This window comes from Strix aluco, chromosome 12, assembly GCF_031877795.1.
Source record: "Strix aluco isolate bStrAlu1 chromosome 12, bStrAlu1.hap1, whole genome shotgun sequence".
In the NCBI taxonomy this organism is placed as follows: Eukaryota; Metazoa; Chordata; class Aves; order Strigiformes; family Strigidae; genus Strix; species Strix aluco.
This window is the reverse complement of record NC_133942.1, coordinates 26,579,194-26,597,964: the sequence shown is the minus strand read 5'-3', so window position 1 is coordinate 26,597,964 and position 18,771 is coordinate 26,579,194. Positions and strand designations below refer to the sequence as shown.

The 18,771-nt window shown below is 36.4% G+C and overlaps 1 protein-coding gene across 5 annotated transcripts in view; it reads right to left on the bottom strand.

The window, feature by feature from the left end:
* The window catches only part of CGNL1 (cingulin like 1), a 63,896-nt gene that overhangs the window by 18,518 nt on the left and 26,607 nt on the right, over nt 1-18,771 (bottom strand). For all 5 annotated transcript variants that reach the window (XM_074837318.1, XM_074837319.1, XM_074837320.1 and 2 more), the window contains exons 9-10: nt 6,114-6,320; nt 5,703-5,807 (exon numbers count right to left, since the gene is read on the bottom strand). In XM_074837318.1, coding sequence (XP_074693419.1) covers nt 5,703-5,807; nt 6,114-6,320 — 312 coding nt within the window. The remainder of the gene's footprint in view (nt 1-5,702; nt 5,808-6,113; nt 6,321-18,771) is intronic.

Sequence of the window (18,771 nt, the reverse complement as noted above, 5' to 3'; positions counted from 1 at the left end):
TGTATGACTGTATTACCTACAAAGCATATATTCCTCTACAGTTGCACGCATCAGCAGAACCTATCTATCTCCTACAAAAGGTTCAAAATCCATTTCAGGTTTCACATTTTTCTATATGCTCCCTTTAATGCTCCCTTAAAAGTTTTCTCAATGATCTTTTTTCCTAGATTAAAAAAAAAAAAAAAATCTGTTCCTATGATGAGTGAGAAATAACTAGTGGGGTGTTCTTGTTCCTGTTGCTGTGCTTCTATAGCACGCAGAAGCCCTAATCAAGATGATGTCTCATTGTGACAGATGCTGTGCAAATAGAACTTTGCAGCTCCTAGCACAAAAATACCCTTCCTGAAAGAACTTTTGCCATTAATGTTCAAACCTTACCTTCATTATCTGGATTAAATTTTGAATGAATTGCAGAGCTATGCTGCATGCTTATCTACAAGGAGCTCCAAATGTTTCTGCTATCACATTCAGGATGTTTAAGAACTTACCACCCTCAAGTTCTAAATACATCAGCAGAATAAGTGACTGTCACTAGTTCCTTCCAATACAAGAAGGTTACCTTCCATCTGCATGTTGGGACTCTCACCTCTTCCTTCTCCCTCCATAACAAAACACCTTAACAGCCCTACCCTAAATAGACACTACAAGACTAGAAAAAGGGCTTGTTTTTATGAAGTCTGAGAGGCACTATTAAATTGATTAAAACCAGATTATGGACAGTTTAAATTGTTTCAACAGAAAACCATAAATAATTAAAATCACCATAAATTGTAAAAAACATTCCAAAACATTGTTTTACATTTTAATATTGAAAATATAAAGTTTAGTTGCGTATCTAATACCTATGATGCTTACTTTATTACAAAACCTTGAAATATGAAAACACAGTAGTATTTCTGTAGGCAATACAGATCAGAATCTCAAAAAATACTTGTTCCAAGAGAAAAGAAAGAACATCATCAAATGTTAGAATTTAGAGATTTCTTTAGATTTGTTGTCTCTTACATTCCTGTATAACCTGTCAACCAAAGATATCTCTGATACAAACACGGAGTTATGGTAGGTGCCTAAGTAGTGTATATATAACCCTAAAACATGCTGGGGGCTAATAGATGTTGTTTTGCAAAGCCTAATTCTACATCTGAGTTGGTTTAGCTGACAAAGGATTTTAAGAACCTTGAAAAGGTTCAGCTTTAGCACTTCAGTTCTAAAAGCTGCTGAAATCTTGGGCCCCTGCTAATGTGCCATATTTGAACAGGTTATAAAAACCTCATGTTCGTCCCCCTCCATCAGCTTTTCACAGATCATTTAACTTTACTGTTTGTTTACACATCCTTGAGAAACAAACTGGGCAGACACAGATCAGTGAAATACACTGTGGCAGAATAATGGTGCCAGCAGGATGCTGTTCTGCATTGCCAGTGTGCTGAAAAGGGAAGTAAACATCAGAGCAAATCTGGTCACACTCTTTACTTCAGAGTTATCAACAACAACAAAAAAAAACCCCCAAACCAGCCAAACAAAAAAATCAATCACTACTATGAGAAGGAATTTAATCTACTAACTAGAGCAATTGCCGAAGTAACAATAGGTATGAATAATAACAATATTTAAAGAAAATAATAGGGGGCTTGATGCAAGCAGTGGATCACTCAATTCTCATCAGATCGTGCTAACTTTTGCCTGATTTTCAGATATGTAGCAGACTGTAATGCCTGAGATTGAAATTTAGCTGCTTTTCCTTTGAGTTATATTCTGGCATCCTGAAAAAAAAAAATAAAAATCAATCTGTCTCCCCATTCTTATCAAGATATTTTTACTGTTTTTTATTAAATAAGATGATAAAACTAAAAATTAACAAGTGTTGTGAAGTTGTAATCATAATTATTTTAATAGTAAACACAATTCCTAGATAACTGACCTGTTCCAAGGAGAAATTTCCATTTTGCTGAGTTTGTTTTCAGTTAGTTCAACAATAAACTGGCAGTGGCAATGCTGCTTCAGAGTATCATGGGAACTGAAGTTCAGGAGCTTCATGCTCTCATTCCCCCCACATCTGTTAAAATCTCTCATGCCCACATCCCTCTTGCGATGCATCACTATCTGTTGAGCTGTCTGATGTGCCATAAGAATCACAGGATTAAGTATTTTCCTGGACTCACTAAAGATCTTATCCCTTTCCAGCCTACCCTTCTCATAGATCATATTTATTAGTGACTGGAGAAAGCAAAGACTTCTCTGGGTACATATAAAGTACAAGACTGAAAAAAAAAAAAATTTACAGCAGTGTTGTTTCTTACCAAATCAACAAGTTTCTAATGCATGATCAGATGATTCACATGCACAACCATTCTCTTTGGAAAAGTGTGTAACAGCTGATGTTCTTTGGGCTTGATGAATTCTAGTTGGCTGAAAAAAACTGTTTTGCTTACCTCACCATTCCATAATTTTCTTCTCAGAATCTATTTAATAGGTACCCATACTATGATCTGTATTATTTAGCTAGTAGCTATGCCACAGAATCATTTAACTCGGGCATTAAAAAACACAATGCAATGGAAATGGTGCTACCGACTATCCAAATGCTGCAGTTTCCTCAGCGTCTAGCCTTTCAAAACACTATACTGAATTTCAATAGCTGAAATTTGGAATGTCCTATAGGACAGTATCAGTAGTCAACTCAAGTGTAACCTCTAATTTGAGACCCCTTCACATACAAAAATCCTTGAATACTTTTCACTGGAATTGGCTGGCCTGACAGCTACAGTGTATAACCACAAGTCAAATAAACAGTTTGTCAGTTGCCAACTGAAAGCCAACCTGTAGTGACAATCACTTTGTGAAGAAGCACAAGTGTGGCTTCAGCCCAAGTGAGGCTAACTCTACAGCAGTATTTCTCAACTTCAGGTTGTGGACAGACAGTGTTCCAGAAGACAGGGAGCCATAAAATAGGAATAGAACACACTCACACTTCCACACACCCAAAGAAGAAAACAAAATAAAATGGGGGAAAATGAAAGTAGTAACTTGTTTTCATAGTAACCTGTAAGATTATTGTGATACTTCCTTATTTTACTAAACAGTATTAGTTGAACCTTCTCTTTACAAAATTAATAATTTCTTTCAACTGGCAACTGAAAATTAAGAATATATTTCAACTTAGATTCTATGTGCCTGCCATTATTTACCACAATGAAAAGATAAGTTTCATATTCTTCTACCCATGGAAAGGATTCTATTCTGATTGTTTAATTTAAAAAGCACAGAATACTTGGCACTGCCATTCATAATGTTGGTATGATTGATATTTTTTAATATATTGCAGTACCATATCTGCTATGGTTAAGGTGTATAATAACTATATTAAATTATTTCCTTTCCCAGGAGTTCTCAAGAAACTTCCGAAAGTCTTCTCAATGTTGCAAAAATGTTAAGATGCATTTCATTTCTTGAAACAGTGGACTACATAGAGGAGGCTACCCTAAAACAAGAGGTTACAACACAGTACAGGACGCTAGAAAAAATACTACTTGTTTGACCATCCATAAAGAAAATTTCAATATATACTGATGTTGATTTTAGATATAAACATTAAAACAAGTTGTCTATAATAATTACGTGTATTCCAGCTTTAACTTTTCTGAGTAGAAATTTAGGATGAAAGAGGAATAGATTTGGCTATGCTTACAGTAACTGTTAAAATTCTATTCATGTTGTCATTGTCTTACACTAGTCCACCATTAAAAGTAATTTGTACCATGTACAAGACAAGATGGGCCAGTCAGGAATTAAGCTTCCACTGTGATAAGCATTATTACTGTGTCAAAGTGTGTCATCTAAATTGCCAAAGGTAACACAAGGCCAAATCAGCCTACCGCACAACATTATTCATTAAAACAAGCACAAATCTGAAGACAGAAAGGCCGAATTGTTCTAAACAAAAGGGACTGCTGATTACATCCTGAAGTCTGTTAGTGCTTGTATCCGGTGGACAAGAAGAGTGTAGAATCGGAAAGAGGATTAAATTTGGTGTACCAGAAATTAGACATAAAATGACAAGACTCTTCTATCTGTCACCTTTCCTAGATTTCTTTAATTTGGAGACCCAGCCTGGAAGCAGCATTCCTTGGCATGATGCCCTGAAGGATGCATAAACAGAAAAGAAAGAACACACTCTTCAAGCATCTTGACCCAAAGCTAATCAAGGTGCAGGAGATGCATATGATGTATTGATTCATGTTGTACAGGAAGGTCAAGATGACTGTGACTGAAGGGAGTTCTTAGAGAACAGTGCTAAACACAAGCCAATGATGAGTACAAGAGCCAATGAGGTAGAAGAGATAAACAGATTTTTAAAAAAAACCCCCACACAACCAACCAAAAGCCTCAGATGAAACACTTCTTGATGTAGCTACAAGGAACATCGGCTTAAAAACATCATTTTGTAGAAACAAAACTTCTTTACCCATACTGTTAAAACCCTACATTCTTGAAGCACATTCCATTTTGAAGACATGATGGTATTTTCTTGTTGTTATTTTTTTCTTTTTACCATAATTAACCAGTGTGAGAACATGCTGGTTAACACAACCTTCCCTTGGTTTATAATCCATTTATAGACAAGTTTAATTTTCATATTTTCAGAACAGTAACATAAATTTGGTGTTGGGGAAACAGGGGGAAGACATGGGGAAAACATCTGTTCAATTAAAAAAGGGTGTCTAGCAATGTACACGTATCTCACTTTCGAGTCTGATTTGTTTGACAGAATCACTTAAAAACTGTTTCTAGAAGCAAAACTAAGAATTCTAAACTACCTGATACTGTAGAAATAGATGCTTCTTCAGTAAGTGTAAAAGGTGAGTTACAAAGAGGAAAGATTAGGTTTGCAACTTTTTCAGATACAGAATATGATGTCAATAAGAAGGGTTTTAAGATTTATACACATTCATCTCTTTACTAAACAGATCTGAATTTTCACTCCATCTGAATCATTCCATCTTTACTCACACACAATATTGCCAACATCCCTCTCCACTGCTCTGAAGGAGGTGCATTCCCCATATGATTAATTTCTCGGAGAAAGCATGTTCTTTCCTGGATACTGAGTAGACTAAGGAGCAAGGTGGAAAGAGAACTTCATACAGAGTTTAAGAGGCTGCAAGTCCTAGTGATAAGTGTTAAGTTTCTCTGGTTTTGTGATGAAATATACCAGTTCCATGCAACATTTGCAAATAAGACAGGTTCATAAAAAAATATAAAAGAAGCCCATTTCCTGATATTTGTCTACTACCAATATTTTTATTTATATCCAAGTACAACTTTTTATTCTTCTAACATGTAAATACCTACACACAACCAGAACTGAAACATTCAAAATAATAAAACAGATTTATAAAACCTTAGGCAGTTCATTTTGCGATTAATCTCCCTGAAATTTTGCTAGATCCATAGAAGTATAAAAAACCAAAACAAAACAACCACCAAACCAAAAACAACCCCCAAAACTTGAGCAAGAAAACTGTTTAATTAGATGATGCTATGCTTTCAGGAAACATTTGAACATTGCAGTGAAGTCTAGACTTTAAAACAAGGTGTACTTCAAAAAGAATGAGCTGTTACTCTGTAGAAAGCAATGGTGACTCAGGTAAATAAAACAGGAAATTTAAAATGTAAATGTTCCAAATTGCTCTTGTTCTTACCTGCATATCTTCTAGTTGGTTTTCCAAAGACCCTTTTAACACTACCAATTCTTTTGCCTCATTTTCAGCATGTTTCAAAGCTTCTTCTAATTGTTGCTTCTCTTCCTGCAATGATACAATTTCATACATTTAGAAATAGTGGCAAGGCCTTTAATCTTACAAGTAAACTGAGCTATAAAGTATGTTCACCCCGGCCTATCACTGATCTCCCCAGTTCCAAGCTGTGACTTGCTTTTACACTGGTTTTCACGGGGGTAATCTTTCCTATACATGTCAGCAAACTACATCCCGCTTCTTGACAACCTGCTGGTTTTGCTTAGCCTTCCCAATGACATTGCCCATTCTCCTCTTTGTCAGTTTTTATTCTACAATGTATTCTTTGCAAATCAGGGGCTTGTTTTTGTAACTTACCTCATATCTTTTTATTTTTTCCTTCACTGAATTTTCTTCTCCTTTCATATTATCAATTTGTTCATGCAACTCTTCAATTTTACTCTCTAGCTCATCAACTGTTCTCTTCAACTGTTGATTTTCCTCAGTCAGCTCTTTGACTTGATTTTCTATACTATTCCGCACCTCTTGTGCAGCATTTCTTTCACTGGCAAGGACAGCAGCACTCTAGTGAAAACAAATCATGTCATGTTAATAAAATTAAAAAAAAAAAAAAAGATGCTGTTTACCAACAGAAGTTTCACATGGCACCACAGCAAATACAGCTAGGATGTAACATTAGAATGTCAACAAAATTTACCTTATAGTCTGTATGCATTACAAAACATGTATCTTTATTTTTCATATTACTGTGGGAGAACACACAAGGAGCATTTTTTTTCAGGCATACCTACGTGCTAAAGTAACATAGAACACCTTAACAGTCTCATGCCTGCCATCACATATTTTCACCTTAACATCTTCCTCTTTATTGCCCTAAAATATTTTCATTACCAAATCCCATTGTTAGGTAATTCCAAGTAATCTAAAAACTGTAACAGACATCAAAAGCCATAGGGACCTTTAAGGAAGAAGATATTGATGAAGAGTGTCTTCCACAGCAACACAAAACTGAGGCAGTCTCGCCCCACTGCTTATTCCAAGCACTAACATACAACACTCTACATCCATGCAACTATTTGCTTTGTGGGGCTGCAGAGTAAATCGACTTAGAGAACAGGATCAACCGTAGTATATACACACAGAGATAAATATAAAGAGATCTTGACACTAAAAAAAAAAAAAAAAAAGGAAGGTGGGAAACGTTCCTGGAAAAAAGCCCCAATCCATTTCAAAACACGGTCCCACAAAGTGCTGTGCCAGCACAGAAGAGCAGATGGGAACAAGCCATAGAGACTGGAAGTACCTTACAGTGGTATTGGTGCAGCTCTACCTGCGTATCACACAGCCCACACTTGGGGCTGTACTTATTCAGTAGAAGCTCTGCTTGGTTTTCACAGCTACTGCCTGAGGATGGAAGGAGTTTAACTACTGAGTTCAGCTTGTGTTCAGAAAGATACACTTTGTACTTTTTCATAAATGCAAATCAATATACAGCACAAATTATAATAAACTACTCAACACAATTTATTATATGTGGTGATTATTTTTTTTTTTTTAGCAGGACAACTGGCTGCAGCATGTAACCTTTCAGAGCTAATCATCTCCTTAGTCTCACCACTTACCCTCTCTAAAACACCCTACCATTTACTGTGGAAACCATGAGTGGAAGTATGGGTCTAGATTGTTATACTATCTATGCTGTTATACCAGAACACAGACCACGTATGTACTTGTAAACATTTAATTGTGTGGAGTAAAGAGCTGAAGGACTTAATCTTCGCTCTTCACTGACTTGTCAGTCAGAATCCCCTCCAAAGAACATAAAAGAATCCCAAGACAGAAATTGTGGTTCTTGTTCTTGGGCATTCAGGGTCTGATACAAAGCAGTACTCTGTACAAAGATCTGGTTCTCATGTATAGGCCCACCACCTTCTACATCAAGACCTTAAACAATAGTAAGGCCACCAGAACAGACACGAGTCAATCTTAGACCAGTATTGTCTCCAGTGGCCATAGCTGGTATTTATGGACAAAAAGAGGAAGAACTATGGGGCGATCCTTTCCCCATTACACACTCTCAGCTCTCACTGCTTTTCCTCCGTGAATGTATCATCTGTTAATTTCTCTAATCCTTTTTGAATCCATTTATACCTTTGGCTTCTACATTATCTGGTGACAATAGGTAATTACACATTAATTACTGAAGCATAACATTTTTGCATGTGAAATTGTGTTTATCTGAGTGAAAACAAAAGAAATCCTACAGAGTACTTTGGTGAGAAAGTATTTTGTGAATATTTTACGCAAGCAAGAGAATCACTTTTCAGTTATGTTATTTTTTGGTTGTAGGTCCTGATTTTCCCCTCCCCACCCCCAAAAGGAATAAGCAAAGTTATATAAAAGGGTATTTACAAAGTGCGCCCTCACTAAACTGTTTTCTAGCAAGCAACAGCTTCAAAATCATGCAAATTAGTTTGATAAAGTGGTAACTCAGAAAACACTCAGACTGTCTACAGGGTCAATGAACTTATTATACAAAAACTGGCAGCATAAGCAGGCTGACAAGTTCTGGACTTTTGAAAATACTGAAAAAACTTGTTCTTCTAAGTACATGACTACTTAAAAGCTCTGAAATAAATCTCTGTTGATGCTTTAAGTTCTCGCATACTGAAATTTCAATAGCATTTATATATTCCTTTAATTTTTGCTTTTTGCATACAGCAAAGTTTTACTAATTAGCAAGCACTCCACCAGTGGCTCCTTTTTGTCTCATTTCCCCTTTCTGGAGCTGAGTGAAAGCAGCTGAGGCATGCTGGGGAGTTCAGGGAGAGGAATGTTGATTTGTCTGTTCTTTTTCATCCAACCGCCTACACAGGGCTGCACAGTAAGAGAGGACTGCAGCAGACCCACACCATACCTGAAGATTCCACTACCCCATCTACCATGGTTTGCTCTACTTTTCCAGCACAGGAAGCATTATCTACTTAGAAGTACGCACACTCACACACACACAAAAGCAAACAACCAAACAATAACCCCAGATCTACATACATAAATATACACATAAATACATATATATACACACACACACACATATTTAACTTAACAGGTTTAAAATTAAGTTCAGCCTACACTGACGCAGTCATATCTAGAGATCTGCTCCAGCCTGCCTTTTGCTGTACGCATCTTAGGATACTGTTCCAGTCACTAAAACTAAACTGGTATTCTCCCTCGTTGTTCACTACATATTTCAGTAAGTTAGCAAGATGCTAGGTGAATATTTACATACAAATATATATATATATATAAGGTAGAGAAGTATAAAGTGCAAGTCGCAGGTATTGTCTTTATTAAGCTAATTTAAAATCTTGGAAATAAATTGGGTATATAAGTAAAAGCTGCCCAAGTGACCAGCACTTAACCAGCAGATCTCCACACGTCTCTAATGACCTTGGTTTCATTACAAGGGTTACACCTTCACATGAATGAACTGTTCCCAAACAAATTCTCTAACATGTTAAGTACAAAATTCCTTTCTTTCACCTGGAAGGGGTATGTCTTAAAAAATACCAACAATAAATATATACCCTTACACACACACTTTTTCAAGATGGTAGGAGAACTCTCTTAGTATACATGGGAAGCTTTACTGGTATTGTAGTTGGAGAGTGGGCATTTTTTCTTAAGTATCTTCTGGGGACAGCAGGAGAAATTTTCTTCACGATGCACATTTCTCTTTACACTACTGTTTCAACATCTTTTCAACATGTTTCAGATAAGACTGAAAAGAAACACAGGAGTATCTGTCCTATCAGTTTATCTTACCCAGTTGTACTATACGTATAAGACACAATTGTACTATATATATATAAGGCATGGAAGATCACCTTCAGGGTATAATTCAGGATATTACAAAAAACAACACACAAGTATCTTCAATCTGATAGTGAAATTTAAACAAAGTCAAACCACAGAAATACAATTTAGATGTTCTTCAAGTAGAAAATGCACACATAGAGTCAAACTACACAGCTGTGTTTAGATGGAAAAAACCCTATATTCATTTATCCCCAGTATAATGAGAATTGTATGCAGAGCTCTTCACTGGCATAAATGAAGCTTCTGGATTATAATAGCTTTTGGCAATACATACCATACCCTGTAGCATACTGCCACAGAAAATTTAGGGTATGAAAAATCTCCATGCCTCTTCCCTTCCCCTATTCTCCACTGTTTGTCTTACCTGGCACCCCATGTCACCTTCTACCTCCCCTCCAGGTCTTGGAAAGACAGGTGAACATGCTAGAAAAGAGCCGAGGTATCATGAGAAAGGATATGCAAAGGAAGCAAGCACTGAAACATAGTTCTGACAGACCTTGTAGCAACACCATTAGGGGAGAACCTGGTGGAGAGAGATCCCTATCCATCTATTGAACAGTTGCATAAGGTTCAGGCCAGCTATCAAATCACACATGGACACTGCTGAAGCAGAAATAGATTTTGCATCCTTTGACTACAGAACCCTACCACACAGGCAGTGTACTCAGCCAGCCACAAGCAACTAGAAGGCAATATTACTCACACAGAGACCATACATTAAATTTACCACTCTGTTGTCAGAGAACGCCCACTATGTTCTGCAGAGAAGTCCCCTAATAAAACATGCCAGTGGAAGGTATGAAAACTACTGCACTGAAATTACAGAGAAATTACTATGTATGTTGATAAATTTTGAATGCCAATTACTGCACTTCATAGGCTAAAACTGAAAGTGGCAACAGCATAGACAGTTTAAACTGTACAACAGATGGCATTTGCTAACAGCCAGCGGTAATCCTATTCTGTTTGGTTCTGTCTACATGAGCAAGAAGGCACAGCTTTCATTTAAAATTCAGTGACTGGCTCACACGTTCAAAAAAGGAGTTGAAAGCTGTTTGCAAAAGCATTGAATTGGAGTGGGTTAGAGTGATGAGGATGAATCTAGGATAACTGAACACTATAGGGCTAGTAAGTACAAATGAGTAAAAAAGCCAGACAGGGAGAACTCACATGTACAGATTGTGCTGTGGATCCATACCCTTTAGTCCACACATGAAATGGGGCTGTATGTAAACACTGTGAGTTAACAAAAGATCCTTAAGGCTTAAAGACACTACATCAATTAATGACTCCTGTTAGTACCCATTCATAAATCCTTTACATTGCTACATTTGATATTTGGGGATGTTGGTAAAGTTTTGGCAATCATTTTAACTAAGTTTATATAAATTTAACCCATGGCAACAGAACTGGGTAAAGGTCACAAAGTAATGACTTAAGTGGAACATGAAACATTAACAAACATGTTGTTAATATAAAATCATCTTTAGTTCACAGAATTGTGGATCAGCCTCTTCAGAGAATTGAAATGAGATTATATACATAAACACATACAGAGCACATAACAGACGAAACTGGTTAAACAAGATTCTTGAAGACAAAATCTGGAATGAAATACTGTATATTCAGACATATTTGCCATACAAAAACCCCAAACCAAACAACAAAAAACCCCACCCCCCCCAAAAAACAGGGGGAAAAAAATTGCTTCAAGCATTGAAGGGGGCTCCTTGGATCTTAAAATTAATGTATCTCAATTCCAAGACTGCAGTTTCTTCCCTATGATACATAAAACATGCTAATTTATTTTAACTCCCAATTGCTAGTTGTGGCAGTATGTCTTAGTAAACCAACTTTTTACTCTATCATATTATGGAGTTATATTTATGTAAGGTTAAAACCCTACAGCATTTTCCTTGGTATGTTTGTTTGCCTGCATTTGCTTTGTCTTCCCTTTGAATCTGTCTGTCCTCACTCTGTCTTCCAGGGCATCCAGTGCCTTCTATTCCCTATGTTTAGCCTGTTTCACATTTAGATTTCCAACTCTAAATTTCCATCTCTCTAAAGGAGTAATACCTTCCTCAATATCCACATTCTTGCAGACTTCTTAAACACACTCATATCTTCTTCCCATTTATTGTTTTTGAATACATGAACTATTTTATTACGCTTTCTCAAATATTATCATGTTTAAACTCATGATTTAATAAGACTGAGCAAGCCTTATCAGCAGACTCAAGCTACAGGGATTAGGTAAAAGAAGCTGGAAATGGGTTGCAAATTTCTGAAAAAAGATGGAAAAAGAAAGAGAAGCCTGTCTAGAAGAAAGCAAACATAGCTGTAATGATGAGGTCCCACAACACAAAGTCCTCTGTGAGTGCCTGAAGATAAGCTTCTGCATTCTGACATTGTCATTGTGCCACAGCGCACATGCAGTAGCTTTACTTATTAGCCCAGCAGTGGACTCAAACCACCATGAATAAAACAAGTTATCAAATCCTAAAAGAAAGGTCCACTGCAAAAGATCAGTTTCTGACCACAAAAAAAGATCATACATAGAGGAAAATAATCTATGGTGATCAATAACCACCAAAAATTTTTAATAGTTCTCATACATTTTAATTCTGAAACTTAAAGGATTAGTCAATCAGCTTGAGAACAAATCAAGAGTTTACAGTGGAAGGGGCTGCTGCTGCAGAAATAAAGGAGTGCTGCAGAAATGAGTGAAGCAGTAAGAGAAAGGATAGTTTCACCACTAAGGTACCCAAATACATCCCTAGAGAATCTGGAGCCTATTCTTGTCTCTGCTAAAGAGCTTCTGGGGCAAGATTCAACCAAAACTTTCCAGAAGGGACCCATGACTGCATGCTCCTTAATTTCCTTGGTGCTTGATTTGAGACATTAGGATTTGATTTCCAAAGTCTTGAGTGCACAGTTGCAACTCAAGTCAGGAAAATTGTACCCTGAATATATCAAGGGCTATAATGGTTAACATTACGTCAACCTAGGCACCTCAAGTTGAACATGCACAGCTAATGGATCCTTTTGACAGGAATCTACCTACCTCTTACTTTCCTACACTTAAAATGGGTAATAACATTACTCATGAGCTTGTAGCTATGCTGAGAAAAGGTATGAAAGTTTCTGAAATAATAAAGGTAATTCTTTCTTCAGAAGTTTTTAATAGTATGTACTGAGTGCAGGAAGAGACCAAAGTCTGAAAAAACACTGATAAATGAAATATTTCAACATTAAGTGAGTACAAAGCTACTTTTAACTCGACAGATGAGAAGAAAGTGAGAGAATCCATGCACATATGTATGTGTACTATTTGATTTAGTATGTACACATGATTTATAAAGTTTTACCTAGCATAGGTCTGCTTATCTGAGCCCACATAGTCACAGCTTCTGGAGTTCATATGCATGCAGAATTTAGTTCTCAGCTTTGGCCCTAAGGAAGTTACTCTCTATACGGGAACTTCAGCAGTGAAATTCAATTCCCTCACTTCTCATCCTGCTCCTCTCAGGTGTTTTGCCTAACAAGAAATTAATTTAATAAAGGTGAGTTTGTGCCCTTGTATCTTAGATATATACATGTCCCGAAATATTTTAAAATATATTAAAATTAGTCAAGACCAACTTTAAATAAAGCAATAAATATTGTTCCAACTCCTTTGTTACAGAAATCTTGGCAAAGCAAATTACTTATATACTATTCTACTCTCAACTTTGGTGCAAGCAGTGCAATTTAAAAATCAGATTTAAAAATCAGATGAAGCTCTGTTAGTACAAAAGGCATCAAAATCCTTCCCACCACTCATTATTGTGTAAACCCAAAGAAACTGGACAGAACACACAAACAGGGTCCTCAAGATGTAAATGCAATATTTGATTTCAACCTAAATACCAGCAAAAAACATCTTGGATAGGAATGCAGAAAATGTTCTGTGGCTCCACACCTTTTTTTTACCACACCCTCAACACTGGCAAAGACATGAGAGTGGTTGTGTAACTGATCATTAAAAAATGGCTTTGGCTGACTTCAGTGGTTCAGCTGGTGAAATTCCCTTTTGGCAGTGACAGCAGAGTACAGGACCTTTAGAGTCCTTTTACAAAATACAGGAAGAGCTGAAGTGAAGGGAAGCAAAGTATCTCATTCTCATAGAATTGTTACAATTTTCACTAGATTCAACATTTACTAGGCACAACTCAGCCAATTTTTCTAAAAACCTTTAAATTTCCTTTCAGAATCAAGTTCAACTGAGTAAAACTGAATTCAACCAGTTAACTTTTTGTTCTTTAATTGCCATACTTGAAGTAAAAATCTAAAGAATAAATCTCCATTCAAAATGAGTTAGAGCACAAATAGAACTTTTTTAATGGAAGTAACAGACTTTCAGATATTCTTTCCATATTTATACTTATGGAATCAAAGTAAACGACATGATAATCTTCCAAAACCTTCTGAAACTAAGGGAATAGCATGGCTGCTCACTTCACTCTGTTCCTGGTGTGGAACACTTAAGGTATCAAGGAAGATATTGTCTGCTGAAACCAACTCTGAAGTCTCATGGGCCACCTTTTTAGGCTGATGCTGGACTAGTTGTTTAACTTCTTGAACTACATGTAAAGTTTCATGTGGCTTCAGGGATTTAGATCTCCCCAGCTCCCTCAGATGATGCCGAGGAGGTAGAAGTCATGGAGATACCAAATCCCTTTCTACTGTCTTTTCCTCTCCTTTTTGTATATAAACAAATCAAGTTTAAATAAAAAAACTAGACACTGATTTCCCTAGGTAACACGCAGGTGATTTCTAAAGAAAGAAAAAAACAAAAGCCACCTACACCCAAAGACTGACACCCAGGGAAAAAAGACAAACAGTAAGTCTCAACATAGGGACAGCCCTTTAATAGTAATCTTTACTAGCTCTTTGGTAAAGACAGCTTCTGAAATCAGTATTGTTCAGGTACAGTCATCTAGTTTTTCAAGGTCATGAACGCAAATAGCAGGTCTTTTTTTCTTTTTGTAGCTCTGTTTGTAGTTCTGGTATTTTTCCACACCATGTACCTTTAGGCAATTCTTCTAACCTCAGATACTATTTCTTAAAGGAGTTGGAAACCCTGGGATGAATAACACAGTAACACTGGATAGCATGGATAATAAAATCTCCTACCTCTGAAAACGTAATGTGAAAACTCCTTAATAGCAAAACAGTGTTAAGCTACCAACCTCCTACCCTCACCTCCAAACAAACAAACAACTCAAGCTTCTAGAAAAGAAACTAAATAGCCTTTCTACCTTACAGTGATTACATTAATTCTTCCTATCATCTCAAAATGAGGCCTAGCCTACTTTAACACATAGCTATGTCTTTGGAAGTTAACTATCATTAGTTACCTATTAAAAGGCTCAGTGCGTTTTTATCTCTTAGTGAGGTATGCTGCAACCAACTTGAATCCTCAGCTGTATTTCAAGAGATTATTCAGTAAGTAAGTGCACAAATTTACAAGTCAGACTGTCTTTTCCTCCACTTCAGCCAGAGCCATTCTATTAACTGGTTAAAAATTACTCACTTGTGACACTTTAGAGGTAAGACTTGTTTTCTTGTAAGGCCATTCTCACTGATCTAAACGGTATCATATCCTTAATATTATGTCCAAAACTATTTAGGTTTTCATTTATGAGATGTAATGAAAGATTTAAATTTAAATGCCTGCATTTTATAATTGAGAATGCATCTTTTTTTTTTTTTTTTTTAAACACAGAGCATATTAAACAAAATTTCCCAACGTAGGCATGACCTAACACTTACACAGTTACAAAATCCAGAGCCAGGAAAGTATTAACCTCTCAACCAGTAGCTATATCAATGTCATATTATCCTCCCAGCTATGCATCATGACATACTCAGACTGGCTTATATGAACAGTTTTTTCAAGGTCAGAAGTTCTTGCAAAGACTAGAGTAAAATATTAACTAGTTCTGTGTTCACACTGTACCCTACTGAATGGACTTAACACAGTCAAACACTTCACAGACACACAAAAACAAACATATATTTTCACAGGACAAACCACCTGAACATACATATACTGTCTTCTGCCGAGGAGGATTAGAGATCTTCCTGATGGTATTAAAGACGACAACTGCACAGCCTCCTGCCAACTTTCAGAAACAAAAAAACCCCACAACCAACCAACCCCACTTCCCAACCCAGACTAACTGAAATAGTCCTGGCTGAATAAGGCTCACAATGGTGAAATGACTATTACAGATAAAACAAGTCTTTCTTTTTTTCTTGTTTAGATGTGGTCCAATCCAACTCAAATAGAGCTTTGCACGACAGTTTTGCTCAGAGGCTTTCTTGACTCTACATACAGTATAAAAACCACTTCAGTTATAGTTTCATGGTACTGTCTGCATCTAAACAAACACATGTTCCCACTAAATAAATGGAGGAGTAAATTGTGTGGAAATGAAAGACCAGAGGAGCTGGAACTTAAAAAGATTGCTTTAGCACCAAAGCATTGTTGACAACAAAGCTAATATTCCATAATTTGTTTGGCATTTCATTTAATGGGTGCCTAAAAACATGTCTGATGCTATTACCAAACAACTTCCTTTCCACGCACAGAACAGACATAGCAAAACAAATGAAATTCATCTCCCAGATCTTCCATATACAGTTCTAAAATATGTGTTTCCAATAACAATGCCTATTTAAGGAGTGCCTGCACCCTTCCTTCCACCATCACGCTTCTTCTGTCTGTGCACCCTCCCTCTCTTTCCCCCACCTCATCTGTGTAGGACCACACTGGAAATCAATCAAAAACATATCAGACTTTTAGAAAGCTGGTAAAGGACAGCAGAAAATTAAGGGGGGTGTGTGCAGATCATGAAATCGGAAACATTGACTTGGACTGGTCACTGCTCTATTCTTTGACTCTGTATACAGTTTAGATCAGTTACCAAGTGGCTTCTACTGTTGAAACAACAAAAAAAAAAAAAGTGTTATTTCAACATGGCAAAGCCTGCATCAGGCAAGCAGAGGAAAGAAAAAAACCCACCAGTGACATTTCAAATCCTGGTTCATCTTCTCTAAATCTTTTCCAGCTGTTGTGTATCTTGTTTGAGGTGAACAGACTAGACTCAGACACAGCACTCAGGACGCAGATTCAGATGAATTATAGACAGATGTATACAAGGGCATAACGATGTTCTTATGCCCAAGTAATTCCTGTAATATGTTCCTTTTACTGCTATCAAGACAATGGTTTTATAGAGCTATTTTTTATAACCCCAAGATTTCACCTTAGAATAGCACAAGTTAGTTTGGATCCTACTGGTTTTTTCCATAGATATAATTTTACAGTTATATACATTAAATTTGTCTATCACTTTATGTACTAAAATGTTTCTGTGATGCTTCACAATCAGTTATGTCTTCACTTTACCTTGAGTAACTTGGGTAACCACTGGTGTTTATACAGCATTCTTCCAAACTAGGTTCTCAGAATATACCAAATTTAGTTGTTTCATTTTACATTTAAACTATATATGCCAAGCCATTTCTACAAGGCAGGCATACACTATATAGATCAGTATCATTTACAATGCTTAAGCTAGTTTTTGTTAAGCTTCTGCTGTATGTGGGAGATTTTTATTATCTCTAAATATCATATTATCAGGTTAGGTAGAAAAAGATTCAATATTCACTTTCATTTCCAAGTTCTTTATAGCTCTGCTAGATTCACCTAAATTCACAATCACTTCATACAGAAAGGGAAAAACCAAAGCCAAAATGGCTTCTCATCTACAATGCTCAAAATTCTGTATTATTTTCTTATTTTAAAGGAGTACACTTTTAGTTTGTAACACGTGCAGAAGGTAACCACTGTCTTTTGCTGTTCCTACCACTTGCTCTGGTAAAATTCTTCTTCTCTTTAATCATATCACATGTCTTAACACATACATGTCAGTTAAAGCTCAAATGACTACAAGCTTCATTGCATTCTTAAATGTATTGATAAATGTATCAGCTTCTAAACTCTTGAGTGTCCATTTTATCATTTTGAGGACAAGGTCAGAAGCATGATGAACCCTGAATAAACAAGTCAAGGTCAGGCTTAGATAAGCCTCTTCGTAATGTGATGTTTACAGCTTTTTCTGAACAACATAATATGTGCAGACTGCTTCTCAAAACAGATGTAAATTTGACAGTGTTGTGCAGTCTGCAACTGTACTCCTGAGCTGATACAATTTCAGTGGAATTAGAACAGTACCAGTTGCAATTTGCTACCTTTTACCTACTGTATTACATTCCAATAGCTATATCCAAATTTTACTGAAACAGTGGCACTTCATCCACAGTGACAGAGCACTCATGGTTAAGTAGTACAATTCTGGCCTGTTGTGTTGTAGGGTGAAAATAAATAATGTAAGTTTTTGCACTACATTAAAACCAGGAGTGGATTCATAGTCATTTCTGCTCTAGCGCTTACAGTTATGGAGAAATCCGTTTTTAATTTATTATTAAATTAAAGGCAATTATTAACCCACAGAAGCATGTTATGGTAGAGTAAAACTTCTACTGTTGTTAGATGGAAACAGTCTGGTCTCAGCCTTAATAAATAAGCGATGAAGTTAAGAACAATCACAGCCATCTCAAGACTACCACAAGGCAAAAGACATAACACAAAAATGAGTTAAAAAGCTAAACTGTAGCAAAGAAAATGAATACCTTAATATCTGTGGCTTTATATTAAAATATCTACTTAAAAAAACCCAAAAAAACCTAATCTACCACCACATCAGCGATCACAAGAACAGAATCGCACGTGACAAATAACCCTGCTCTGTTCTCCTATCAGATAACCTTGAGTATATTTCTAACATGATTTCAAAACAGATCTACGTGGTATTCTAATCACACAGACTAAATGCACTGTACATTACTTGTCAAGCTATCTGATGTCTCCAACAGCTGAAAAATTCTGCTGATTTAACACTGGCACAAAAATTACTTCCTTTCTCCCTGCAAAAACTTCCTTTTCGTCCTAATGCATATTCACAAGACACCTTTACTCAGTGTACTAATATGGATGATATAGAAGCAACATCAGAACTAACAACCT